The 14,021-nt window shown below is 41.2% G+C and overlaps 2 protein-coding genes across 5 annotated transcripts; both read right to left on the reverse strand.

Moving 5' to 3' along the window:
- Positions 1-251: 251 nt before the first annotated feature.
- Positions 252-9,849, reverse strand: LOC121992078. 4 transcript variants are annotated; one of them, XM_042546217.1, is made up of 6 exons: positions 9,488-9,849; positions 9,135-9,247; positions 3,194-3,261; positions 1,490-3,124; positions 1,126-1,264; positions 252-1,018 (listed from the first exon to the last, which is right to left on the reverse strand). In XM_042546217.1, the coding sequence occupies exons 3-6, from the start codon at positions 3,203-3,205 to the stop codon at positions 339-341; spliced, it is 2,466 nt and encodes an 821-aa protein (XP_042402151.1). In that variant the 5' UTR covers positions 3,206-3,261; positions 9,135-9,247; positions 9,488-9,849; the 3' UTR covers positions 252-338. The 4 variants fall into 4 exon arrangements, with proteins under 4 accessions (XP_042402151.1, XP_042402150.1, XP_042402149.1 ...); XM_042546216.1 differs by having other exon boundaries at positions 3,194-3,334; positions 9,488-9,848; XM_042546215.1 differs by lacking the exons at positions 9,135-9,247; positions 9,488-9,849 and adding an exon at positions 3,603-3,951.
- Positions 9,850-10,006: 157 nt separating this feature from the next.
- On the reverse strand, positions 10,007-12,486 carry LOC121992079 (scarecrow-like protein 6). The gene has a single exon (XM_042546218.1). It carries the CDS (start codon positions 12,127-12,129, stop codon positions 10,099-10,101), a length of 2,031 nt encoding a protein of 676 aa, XP_042402152.1. The 5' UTR covers positions 12,130-12,486; the 3' UTR covers positions 10,007-10,098.
- Positions 12,487-14,021: the final 1,535 nt, after the last annotated feature.

Genomic DNA, 14,021 nt, shown 5'->3' on the forward strand with positions numbered 1-14,021 from the left:
ATAGCAGTAGCAGATGTACCTCTATATATTTTCCACATGCTTCCAATACAAAAAAACGTGAACTGTTGATCCTGCAACGAAATAACAATACACTGGCTCATGCCAGATCTTAGCTAATACCAGTTGCTACGACGAGCTTTGTTTCCACCTCCTTGTCCTCTTCCTTCCCCTGAAATGTTAACTGCCACAAGTTCATCAGAGAATCTCTCTTTATTTAATGGCTCTAATCTGGTTCCCATCCAAAGATATCATAATACAAAAAACATAGTTCTCATTAATGGATTAGCACCAATTATCTGATAATACAATCATATTACAGGGCCGGATGATGACAACCTTCAACTATGGGATAATTCAGAAAGTAATTCTTCGACCAACTCCTCCAACACCTTCCCACCAATCTCCTTGCTGAATTCACACACCTCCAGCCACCTTGTTGCATCTCCTTGACTCCCTGCGACCTCTTCCTTCACCAATCTATCTATCATATTGCTATTATAACAGTAGTCGCCTTTTGTCAACATATTGCTATTATAACAGGGCTCCTTTGATATCCACTTGTCGCCATTCGACCCTTTTCTAACGATCGCCCAGACTTGCTCTGCCACTGCGGCATCACCGTCATGGTGTTCTTTTCTGGGTTTGTGAACTGGCCTTTGGGTCCATGGATATGCGGCGTGCAATGCAGACTGGCAGATGTCTAACAATGCTGTGTTTATGGAGTCGAACAACAGCCTCCGGCTCGAGAGTATCGTCTGGGATTTCTCTTTCCCGTCTTCCATGTGAAGGGACTCGTGCAGTAGAGATGGATTCAAAGGGCTATCGAGTGAATACCACCCGCTGTACAGCATTTGGTTAATGCTGTTCATTCCGGAAGAAGATAGCAGTTTCTGGAGGAACGCAAACTGCTCATACTCTTCATCTGCCTTGGTGAAAACCATAAAAGGATTGGAAGGTTTTGTTGATGCCAAGTCCAAGTAGGAGGAGCGAACGGATTTGATTAGTGGAGACCTACACACTGCTGATGAATTAGATTGGCAGGTTATCGATAGAGTATGTGCGGGACTAGAATTAGAACTAGGCACTATACGCCACTAGAATCATAACTAGTTATGCAATTCTTACGTGGACGTGCAGCAATGGTCCCTCCAAAAGACTCTGACAAACTATTCTCTGCATCGAGTAGCATGTCTTCTGAAGCTGAATTATGGCCAGATTTATCCTGGAAGTCAGTTAACTTTCTGGATTTTTCTTTGGGAACACCCTGCAGATCATGCCACCAGATTTCAGGAGTAAAATAAAAAGATTTGGTAAATATTTAATAAATTACAGATAAGAAAGAATATTGGAGCCAGAAAGTAATCAAGGTGTATCAAGGATAAGGAATATGACAAAGTGGCAGCTTAATATATTTCAGCTAAGAACAAAGAAGTGAAAGGCTTTCCAAATGAAATACATTTGTATAAAACATGGAGGAGAAATGTCTTACCTCAGAAAGCATCAACATTTCAGTTGATCTACCATGTGGTGATACAAAAGTATCACTGAAGGATGATATCACGTCAGGGACTGAGGCAGCTCTAGAAAGCTCGTCTCTGCTAGAATTTTTGCTTCCGGAGAAGAAAAAACTTGAGATCTTGTCCTTGAATGATAACTTCCTGTTATTTGACTTGGGAACCACTGTTCGAACAGTGGGTTCGACCATTAAAGACCCAGAGAGCCCGACATTAAAATCGTCAATTCCATGAGCCAAAGAAGATCTCAACGAATTCTGCTGGGAAGTTTCTTCAAATGTAGGTAATGATGCTGAGGGTGCATTCAGGATATCTTCTGCATCAAATGGTTTATTAGAATGAGTAAGGTCCTCCTCAATTCTTCCTTGCTTCGTTGACTCGGGAATGGAAAGCATCTCTCGTAAGGTGCTTGTGGTTCTTAAATGTCTAAGTTCTCGAAGATGAACATTGGATGCGACAGAAGCTGATAGCCTTTCTGAAAGCCTTTTCTTGGCTTCTACAATAACTGATGATTCAGGAGAAGGTGATGTTTGATTAAAGGATGATGTCGAGAGTGGACTACTAATTTTATTGATGTAATCCCATGAATACTCTGTAGCTGAAGATGTAGCATCATATTCATTTGTACTGCCAACCTCATCTTCCAAATACACACAATCTGACCTATTGAATGAGCTCTCATCACCAATGTATCCAGTTGATAATACTGACATAGACAAAGCTTCATCTTTTCTGATGCTAGATACGCTTTCTTCCTCCTCCTCACTTACCTCCTCGAGTTCTTTTCTTGAACTTACCAATTCATCAGCAGCGATCAGATCTCGACTAGAGTTATGTGTGCCTTGCAATGTATGTAAATTGCTGGGCTTTAGGATGACTATTCTTGTTCGTTGAGATAAGGCATCATGCTTTGGCTCACAGAAACCAGTGCCCCAATAACGCCTACTTACCTTTCCTATATTTGCATCAGAATCAGATAAAAGCTGTTTTCCCATGGACTGGTTTCCTTTACTGTCCATGGTATTGGAAGGTTTCAGCACAGTTATAGGAGTTGTCTGAGAAGGCAGAGAGAGGCTCTGTGGCTTCAAGGGTTGTTTTGTGAACACTGAGTTGGATTCTTCCAGGAATTTAATAAACAAATCTCTGTTTGAGTTTAGAACTTTAACTGCATCTTGGAACTCCTGAGAATCAAGAAACTTGCCATCAGTAGCCAAGCGTTTAGCTTCAAGAAACTTCTCCCGAACAAGGACTGTTCTTATCTTATGTGAATTCTCAACTAATCTTGCCTTCCGCACAGATTGCTCATCGATCCAAATATCCTTCGTCGGTTGTTCTACTTCATATACATCAAAATACTCCTTGTGGTTGTGTTTGCATTGATGTAGCTCATCGGCCAAACCATTGCTAAGATAGCTATTGTTTCTTACTTTCTCCTTGCTTGTCTCCCATTTCTGCACTGGTATAGAATCAAGACCCATTAATCTCGCAATAACACTTGGTGGCTTCTTTGTAGACTCTGTGCCACCACACATTTCCTGTGATATTAGCATCTTCATCGGAGTTCTGCCAGATATTTCATCGGGACAACTACTCCTTTGTTCATTTGTTATCTGTGTTTAGATGCAAATTAGACCAGAAAAAAAAAGAGTAACTATCTTCACATAAATGTAAGTGCTTACTTGTTTCCCCATATCCTCCACAACAGGATGTATCGACCTCTTTATGGTATTGGAATAGCCTCTAGCAGCTGCAAGAAATGAATGTCCGACATTAATGGCAAAAGCTTGTGTCCAGATCCCAGTTAACCGGAATTATCATCCCTAAGAAGGATGAGACAATATGAAAGAAAAAGGATGAGGAAGAAAGAAAGCACATGCAAAGAGAAGAAACAAAAAGAAATAATACTTTAAAGCTATCTGAAACAATACAAAGCTACTGGAATTTCTCAGTGAAAAAGCTGCGATCAAAGGCGGAGAACCGCCAATAGACTCCAGGAGAATCAAGAACACTTCCAGTGGAGTCACCGAGCTCAACGATCATCAACATGTTAAATCGGAAACACAAAAACCGAAAGCCGAAATCACCCACCACGGAACGCTGCATTCCCCTGCGGACTGCGATCTCCAGTGCTCCAACCATCGGCATCCGCGTCCGAAAATCTAAAAAGCACACACCGAGCGCCGCACAAAAGAATCCAGATCCAAGAACAAACGGCCGCCGCCGACCATATCCCCTTCTTCTCGCTTTCGCCGCACGCTAAAAAGTAAAACCTCCGGCGGAAGCGCCTTCTACTCGCACTCAACCGCCGCACGTGAAGTGGGCGAGAGAGACAGCGAGGGTGGGGGAGAAGGACGGCGAAAGGAAGGGAAATGATCTGGCTTTATTATCCGCTGGGCGCGGATTGAGACGGGTGAGGGAAGCTACGTATCTGCATCCTCTGGCGATAAGATAAGAAATCAGGAATCATTCGTTAATTTTTGGAGTCATCGAGCTTGCCATTCACAGCACCGAAAAGATAACAAGGAAAGAAAAAAATAGTTCCTCTCTCTGTCAAATGGAGATATCCCAGCAGAAAATAGTTGAATATAGTCATTGAAGTTGATCAAGTTGTGGTTGATCACCGACTCTTTGTTTTGTCTTGGACCGCTTAGAAAAAAAAGGTGAAGCCAAGTTTTTATTACCTTTATGATGGTCCAACTTCTGGTGTCTAATATCACGGGAGGCGAGCAGAGAGTGGTGTGTGACCTGCAGCCCGTGGTTTTATCCGATGGCTACTGCACCTGCAACTGCACCTTGCCCGCGGCAAAGAATCTCAATCTCACATCTTAAATGGCACCCATCAATTATCGACGCCGAGTTCTGACATGATTGGCAAACTATAGCAATATATCTATCTATGAGCGTGTTTAATGCACTGGGGATGATGATTCACCGATACGGATGAATCTTGGAATGGTAATGGTTCAGTTTCTAGCTTGCCAAGCGGGACACACATTTCTTCCTGCGTGTATTCTCTCACCTTCTTGGCTAAAAACACCCAAAACTGAAATGAGTGATTTTGCACGTTTTTTATTCCAAATGTACAGGATAACGGAACTACAATCAACCGCCTATCATGTGAATTATACGAGCAATGCCTATGGACAACCACCGGAATAAATTGAGAAATGCTGGTAGCAGAACAGCCAGATGCAGTGTAGAGAACACCTGGTAAACCTTTCCATGGGTTTTAATCTTCCCCTACAGCCTCCCTTTGCTTCTTTATCTCACCAAGGTACAGCATAATGAAATCAGCATCAAAGTTTTCCTTTATCACGGAAAAAATATTTGCATCATATTGTTGGATCAATCGCACCACCAGTCCTTTTGATGTCTTCAAGATAGAATTTACTCTCCTTTTTTTTTTTCAAAATCAGAGAGGTTCACAATTCCTTTACATAGGCTTCCATGATCAAATGTTTCAGCTGAGCAACAAGATGGTGCGAGTATTAGTTTGCGACAGCATATCCCCACTGAAGAAACATTTGTTATTTCTAATCAACTCTTAACTAATTTGCATAAAAAAGTAACCTTCGTCCGTTGAAAGCAAGTTTTCAAAGCACAGCTCATACTCTGCATACTGCTCTGAAAGTATGTCCAAGAGTTCCTCGCAATTGATCGTGATCTTCGCCAAAGAATCAGAGTGTCAATCTGAACAACTTTGGATGCAGTTAGGATTTCATGTCACAGGAATCAAGCCCAGTGCATGTCAAGTCAAAATCAGAAAATATAACCAGTTGAGTTTCCTTATCAAGCATTTTGGTGAACAGAACTACCACCAGTTGGGCAATAATAGACTGGGAATTACATAACTCAACTTCAATTGTAGCAAAAGCTTGGAGGTAAAGCTTTTCTATTATTTCTAGCTCTCCACCAGTCAATGAAACACTCAGGGACGTTTGGTTCTTTCCTAGGAATAGAAATCGAAATGAGAATCATTGTATTATGGAATGAAAATGGGTATGAGCATTGATATCACTCTTAAAAGTAATGTTTGGTTAGTTGCATATTTTCTATCGGAATTAATCAAAATTTCCTTTTTTACCCTTAAAAAAATAAGAGAAAAAATTAGATGTGATAGAAAGATGAATGAAAGAGAATGATGAGAGAGAAAGTGTGATGAGAAAGAATGAAGAGAGAAAAAGTGTGATGTGAAAGAATGAAGAGAGAAAAAGTATGATAAGAGAAAATGACAAAAAGAGAGTGTAATAGGAGAGAGCATGATGAGAGAAGATGAGAGAGAAAATATGATATGAGAGAAAGTACGATGAGAGAGGTTGAAGAGAGAGAAAATGTAATGAGAAAAAAATGAGGAAAGAGAGTGTGATGAGAGAGAAAGTATGGTGAGAGATAAAATATGATAAGAGAGAAAGTGTGATGAAAAAAAGAGAACATTGAGTGTGATGAGAGAGATTGAGGAGAGAGAAAGTATGATGAGGGAGAACGTATGATAAGAGAGAAAGTATGTTGAGGAAAAAAAGGAAGGAGTGTGACAAGAGAGATTGAAAAGAGAGAAAGTGTGATGAGAGCAAAAGTGTAATCAGAAAAAAGGAAGTGTGATGGGAGAGATTGAGGAGAGAGAAAGTATGATGAGAGAGAAAGTGTGATGAGAAAAAAAGAAGGAAGAGAGTGCAATGGAAGAGATTGAGGAGAGAGATAGTTTAATGAGAAAAAGAGTGTGTGATAGGAGAGAGAAAGTGTGTGATAAAATGATGAGACAGAAAATATGATGAGAGAGAATAAGGAGAGAGAAGTAATATGAAAGAAAAAAATAAATAAATAAATTTTGATATTTGATATTAAGGGAGAAAATTTTAGTTTTAGGTTAAGGGTATTTTTGGAATAAGGGAATATTTTGATTGATGAAAATAGGGTAATGACTCATTGAAGGGAAGATACATGGGAATGAGTTATTACCCAATTTCAAGGATTCATTCCCTTATTTATATTCCTATTCCTATAATCCAAACATTAACAATGACAATCAATGATTCCCATTCCTATTCTCCTAAACCAAACGCCCCCTCATATTATCAAGTAAATCTTCTATTTGCGTGGCATATTCCTAGACAATAGAAAAGAGAAACGCAAAAGTAAGCACTACAAATAAGTTTATCTGGTACGGGTTTGGACCAACAATAATCTAGTGTTAAATTATGGACGAAATTAAAAAACAATTGATGATTGCCTGTAGGTATCCAAATACCTAAAAACTTGTGGAGGAACAAGTGTCATCCACTTCTTGTACGGAATACCATTCCTTCAGTTTTCAGTATGTTGGAGCTCTTTACCCAAGAATGCATAAAGCCCTCCCCCCTCCAATGGAATTATCTCTTTAGAGTTTGGAGGGATCAATTCCCTAATTCTGCATAACTGGTTCTCTCAGATGGCTTCATATACACAGATACCCAGATAATTATGTGGTGTACCATCAATAATGTAAATAAGTACTAAGATACATATTCAAAAGAGGAGCAAGTCTAAACCTAACCAATATATTATTCACAGTAACTATCCGACCATACAATAATTTATGATCTTTATATCGTCATTTCCCATATTTTGATGAACAATGGGAATTTTATTTTACTTCAAAAAAAAAAAAAAAACAAGTGTATCGACGGTAAGATCTAAACATTCAACTAATAAACAAACTCATAGCAAGTTCCAAAGGAAGAAAAGGGAATTTTGAACTGTCATCGCCTGTCCAGCTAATAAAACCTGGAAATTTAATTGCCAATGTGAACTGTATGATAGATAAAAATTGTTGCAATACCTCCAATGAAAATTTAAAATGAGCATAATTTAATCAATCTGCTAAAGATAATTTAACAAACCATCACTAGTAATGCATGTTGCAGGGTTAGAGCCTGTGAAAAGCTAGCATGCACCAGAATTCATCATCTTTCTTCCAATATGATGTGCTCTACTAGTTTATCAATCTAATTTTGACTTATTTCATGGTGGCAACAGGCAATTTGCATACCCAGCACCTTCGCCATCCTGTCCCAAAAAGAAAGAGATAAATCACGGATGACTACCAGCCTTAGATAGTTGATAGCACATGGAGAAGGACAAGCACCCGGCTACTAGCCGGGATTTGACCCCCAAATCTTATGGTCGCAACACCATCATGTGCTAGCCAACAGCTGGTACAACCATAAGAGACTATTTTTTGCTCTCTACAACAAAGCACGGTGAATAAGCTGGAAAGACAATTCACAGATGTAAAAGTGTACCCATCAAAAAGTATGTGTGCTTGTCAAAGTGATAGGAATGAGTACAATAGTGATCACTTATCCAGTTTTAGATTTTAAATCAGTTGTTTTAATCCAACGGTCACATTTCTAAAAGTTATTGGATTTGGATGCCACCTAAACTTTATGGCATATTAAACATTTTTGTCTGTACTCTGATTCCAACATTATGAGGGTTAGGAACCTTAGTAAGAGTTTGTGGATAAGATCCACGCAGTAGAACCCAAATAGTAGAAAGAAACATGGCTTGATGATAATAATAATGAGACTATATAGATTAGTTCCCCATGGAGTACTTAGTCATTGAGAAAGGCTCTCATAGTCATATAAATTTGGTGTAAATGTTCTCCTTACGGAAACATTACCATTTTCATACTTTTTCACTTGGAATCAAAGATGCATTTATCCTGAGGTTAGGATTTTCTTCTCAATTCTCCTAGGTAAAGCCCCCATATTTTCTCTTCGATCCTCCTAATAAAAATATGGTTTTATACAATAGAGGTATTTGTTGCCTTCATTTTCATATGTAAGCATTTCTACACTTAATGACACTTCTTAGCATCTACACAATTTTCAACACTAGGATAATGTAGAATCAGATTTTGCAAATAAGTCAAAATATAATCCTTGTATCATGTATACTAAAACAAACAAAATATAGAAACTTATAAAATATATTTTAGTATTAATGAGGAGGTATAAATATTGGTCAGACATGACCCCATGGCATTTTTAACACACAACAAAGGCATGGTTTGGTACCTAAGACCTGTGACTGTGCACCCTAAACCAACACTTAATTCATATCTCATTAATAATCATCATTCGACTATCTAATCAAGATTAACCTAATTTGGCATAGAAATATGTTTTATGCACAACATAGTTGAGGTACCAAAACAAAGAAAGTAAACCGGATAACCCAATTAGAGTAATTAGTGAATATTATGATCCAAATATTGTTTTAAGTACACGGTTAAAGTTTTAAGTAACCCACCATATTATCGCCAAACATGATCAAGTAGTAAAATAATCCGTCTATTTTGAAGATCAAATCGTCTATTTTGAAAATCAGAATGAAACAATAAAAAATTCTTTTGAAATTGTTATCTACTTCACCCAAAGGATTTGCATCATCAAAATTTCAAAACCTTTGAGTTAGTATGTTTGTAGTAATCTAAGTTTATATATAGGGTTATTTTGTTCTCCTTTAATGTAACAATACAATTTCATCTCTGTCAACTGACAGTGTATATCAGAATGGGGAAAAAGTAGATAACTCAATCTGATAGAAGGTAGGAAAAAAAAATGTTTTAGATAGTACCTGCATTACTGAGTCGTGCATTTTAAGCTCATCAAGAACATCTTTCCTCAACTCATTTTTGTGTGTCCTTGGCGTCGTCATCATCATCAGCACATTCTGCCGCAATCTCATAGCTAAAATTTACCAAATAGGAAACAAGAATTCTCAGGGAATACTAGGGAATTATAACAACAAATGATTTGAATATTTCGCTACACGATCCTCACAACTAGAACCAAATTCTAGTTACCCTTATCACAATTCGGGACGCAACATCAGGGAAAGATGGAGAGCAAATCGTAAACCCTACTGAATAAAACATCTAAGAAATTTCTGAAATCGAAGCTCAGGGATCGAGGATAAGCACTACTCACGCTTGCGCGAAGGCCCTCAAGAAATATGCGTTCCGTGCAACATAGCTGCCACGAGAAGCACCACAAAGGGAGTATACGAACCGAGCAGCGCCTCCTTGCTGGAGGAGAGCCAGAACCGCGAGGCCGCGGAGCCTTATCCGACGACCGACGCCAAGCGGGCTCTAGCCGAGCGGTGAAAACAGATCCGATCTCGGAGGCATCGGTGGGCGCTTCAGATCTTCAGACCGCTTCGAGAAGCTGAGATCCGACCGATCTCGCTTCAGAGGTAGCAATTGAGGTGGTCGTATCGAGTGGGAAGAGGAGGAGGCGAATTTGGGGCTTCGGAGGCGAAGGTAGAGGAGGACCGCACAAAGTTGGGGTTGGGGGGGGGGGGGGGGGGTACAGTATTTATAGAGGGAGGAGGTCAGAGGTTTGGCCGACCGCCTTCGCGAGTCCGTCGTGAGCCCTCCACGTCAGCCCTCGTCGTCGTCCATTTCATTTTACGGATTTGGATTCGGGTTGATTTCTAGAACACAAATCTCAGCTACGATGGGAAGCTCTTACTACAACAATTTACACCTTAAAACATATTTCGATACCGATTACGATCAATAAAGGAAGCAAAGAGCTCGTCACTTCCATGCTGATACTGATGCAAGCTCCCCGCGCTTCCAGCAGAGGGAAAGGGAAGTTTGGCTCCGGTCGACGGAGAATCCCTGAACCAGCACCCTCTTCAGAAGGCATTCTGCTTGTGTCTCTGTGATGTTGCTGAACTGCACAGGCACGAATCCAGCAGAACTAAAGAGATGCCTCCATGAAACTGCCTTCTTGTTCGACAAATGAAGGTGTCGGAAAACAGCATTTTGAATCCTTGGCCGGACTAAGAAACGTTCGATCTTGTTGGCGGCGTCTGGATTGGTACCCGCTGCATCGATTGAATCGAGGAGAAGTATGCATGACCGAATTGAGCTGAGAATATTGTGCCCGTAAGGTAGGTCGATGCGATCGTATCCATAATCAACAGAGACCAAAATCTTTGGGGAAAGCTGCTTCACAAAGCGTAGGAGATCCAGAATAAGCAGGTCGATTGAAGAACCAACAGGGAGATTCACGGCGACTGCCTCATTGGGCGTGGGACGCATTCTTAAGAGCGCTGATGGATCAAACGGGTCAAGGTCGAGAATGTTGAATTCGAAAACGAGGCCAAGACCTCTAGCAAACTGGAGCAAATTCTGGTGAATGAGGTGCAGCTCTAGAGGGTGATGGGAGCAGGGAGATGTAAAAGCAGTGATCTTTAGGTATGGCGGAGCAGCCACTGCTGATGAACACCGGTGAACTAGCTCCTGCATAAGGGCTGACCACTGCACGCCGATGCCAATGTCGAAATCAATGATGTGGATGCAGGTAGCACCGTCAAGTGCCTCCAAGATGGCCTGGACGCAGGTTAGGCTGGTGAATTGGGCAATGGGCGAGACGTCGGAGAAGGTTTTGTAGGTGGCGAACTTGAGCAGCGCATCCAATGGTGTCGACACCGGCGGCGGCGGTGCTTGGGGGGAATTGCCGGCGAGGAGGTGGAGAGCCTCCTTGAAGTAGAAAGCAGACCGCAAGAGAGGTTTCCCCAATGGAGAAGGGAGCTGGTGATTGAGCCGCGCCAATATCCCACGGGCGCTGAAGGTGTTCCCGGCCACGATCAACTCTGCCACCTCGAAGAGCTGGTCGAACAATGCCCGTTGCTGCTGCTGAACTGGGGTCGCAGCTGCCACGGACGGCTCGTCTCCACTTGCTAATTTGGGCTTTACTGACGGCGGTTGAAGCTGGAATCCAGCGGCATCGAGCTGTCGTCTGAATCCCATTTGATGGGGGACGTTTTGGCAGAGGAGCTCAGGAGCACGAGAGGTAGGGAAGGGATCGACGGCAGGGCGTTTGCGTGTAGGAGGGGCGAGGTGCTTGCACGGCTGACCCCGGTGGTAGGTAGTCGACTGCTGATGAAATGGGAGGAAGAAGGAAGGGAAGAGCTGTGGTGGTTGGGCCTGGTTCTCCTGATTGGGAAGGAGATGCTTTTCGTCTTGCAAATGAAGCTCCGCCGGCAACGGAGGCAACAGAAGAGGGAGGATATCGGCTGAAGGAGCAAGGCCAAGATTAGGGTTCGGGATCCCGCAACCAAAACTGTCAGCACCTTCGAAAACGCAGAGCGAATCGAAGTTACCGCCGCCGGAGGTGTCATCAGCCTCGCTGATGATCCACCCAAGAAAGTTTTGGTCTTGTCCTATTGAGGCGGCCGGTTCGCAGAACAAGCCTTCCAAATCACCGGCGAGGGAAGCTGGTACTGGCAGAAGCTCTGTCGTGCTCTCCGCCCTCGAGGCCCCTTCCGCCGCCGCCGAGGGAGTGGCGGTGATCGCGGATCCGTCAGAGGAGGCAGACCTTCCTCCACCAACGACGAGTGAGGACGACAGCGTCGAGGCGGAGGAACTCGGCGGGCTAGGGCTCCGCCTGCTTTCCAGCACCGAACGCGGCTCAAGCAGCAGCTTTTCCTTCTCCCTTCCTTTCTCCTTCCTCTTAGCAACCATAGCAGAAGTAGCGCACCAGAGGAGACCTTCTTCTCCCTCCAAGACCTGCAAAGAAGCCCCATTTTGTGGGACGGCAAGGGGCGTCCCTCCCCTCATCTGATGATCCTTAACAGCACTACAACCCGCCGATTCCGCACCTCCCAGCAAATAGCCCAGTGCAGTCTCCGCAGCTTCACGCACCTACTGGATCTCTCTCTCTCTCAGCACGCTCCGCTGCCATGATTCCGCGAGCTGGTTGGAGCAGGAAAGAAAAGATTTCATCTTTCTAACTTTTGGCGAGATCATGGCGTCGCTTTTGAGTGCGCCGATGCAGACGCTATGCTTTCTCCTCCGCTGAGATCAATCCAGCAATTTCCTAGCTCAAAAGGAACAGGAAAGTTCCCTGTTCTTCTCTGCCTCTGCATCTAACTCTGCGCCACGAATTCAATTGGCATGGGCATCGAATCAAGAACAGTGATAAATAGATCGTAACGCTCTCTTGATATATCGGCTCTATCCGATATTTCAACTACTGTATGGATCAAAACCATCATTAATTGTCTGGTTATAATTTTTTAAAATAATATTATATAACTAACTATAATCATATTAATTTCAGCAATTTACGTACACCAAATTTTGAATTTATCAAATGGTGCACTATAATTTTATTTTATCAAAGGACGTCCCTTACACTGACATCCTTATTTCCTATCTCATTTTTCAAAATATCTAATCAGATTGTTATTTGAAAATGATTTAAAAATATTATTGAAGTTTGGGTACTAATGGCGGCCATTTATCAAAAGATGTATTTAAGTTTTTAAATTTATCAAAATAAGTATACTACTTTAGCATTTATTAAATGACGCATCTTTTTACCGTGTTCTTCTTATTCTACTCTCCTAACAAATTTAATTGATTTCTTTTTTCTTTTCTTTATCATTTCTCTCTCTTATCTTTCCTACTATGCACATGCAACGTATCAACTCTTTTCTTTTCTTTTCTTTTTTTATTTTCTCTTTGTTTTTTATTTTTTTTATATATTTGTTTTCTCAAACATGTTATAAGAGATCAAAATCACGTTGAGCCTAATATCTCTCCATATCAGACCCAATGTGGGCCTGATATGGAGAGATATCAGACCTAACAACAGGGGAAAAAAAGAGATTTAGATTTTTCAACACCTCTGGTCCACTACTAGAAATGTCGAAAATAATAATGGAGGACATATTTAGACTCCTTGCAATTTTAGAAATCTATAGGATCTGAAATGCTTGCAATCTGAGGTCTCTAAATCGATCAGTGAGTTTTGACCAAAATTCACTGATGGACCTAGAGAGCTCCGATTGTACCCATTTTAGTTCCTGTAGATTTCTAAAATTGCAAGGAGTCCAAATATGCTCTCCATTATTATTTTTGACATTCCTAGTGGTGGACCAAAGGTTTTGAAAAACCTAAATCTACCGTTTTTTTTTTTGTTATTAGGCCTGATATGAAGAGATATCAGACCCACGTTGGGCCTGATATCTCTTCATATCAGGCCTAATGTAGGCATGATATCTCCCCATATCAGGCCCAACGTGGGCCTGATATGGGAGATATCAGGCCTAATAACAAAAAAAAAAGAAAAAAATAATAAATAAATAAATAAAGAGAGATTTAGGATTTTCAAAATCTCTAGTCTACCACTAGGAATGTCGAAAATAATAATGAAGAGTATATTTGGACTCCTTTTAATTTTATAAATCCACAGGAACTGAAATGGGTGCAATCAGAGCTCTCTAGGTCCATTAGTGGGTTTCGGTCAAAATCCACTGATGGACCTAGAGAGCTCTGATTGCACCAATTTCAGTTTATGTGGATTTCTAATATTGCAAGGAGTTAAAATATGCTATCTATTATTTATTTCAACTTCTAAAAGATGTTAAAATATAATAAGAAATAATCAGCAAAACAATCTCTATACATTTTAGGTTTTTCAAAACCTCTGGTCCACCACTAAGAAT

This window comes from Zingiber officinale, chromosome 6B, assembly GCF_018446385.1.
Source record: "Zingiber officinale cultivar Zhangliang chromosome 6B, Zo_v1.1, whole genome shotgun sequence".
Lineage (NCBI taxonomy): Eukaryota > Viridiplantae > Streptophyta > Magnoliopsida > Zingiberales > Zingiberaceae > Zingiber > Zingiber officinale.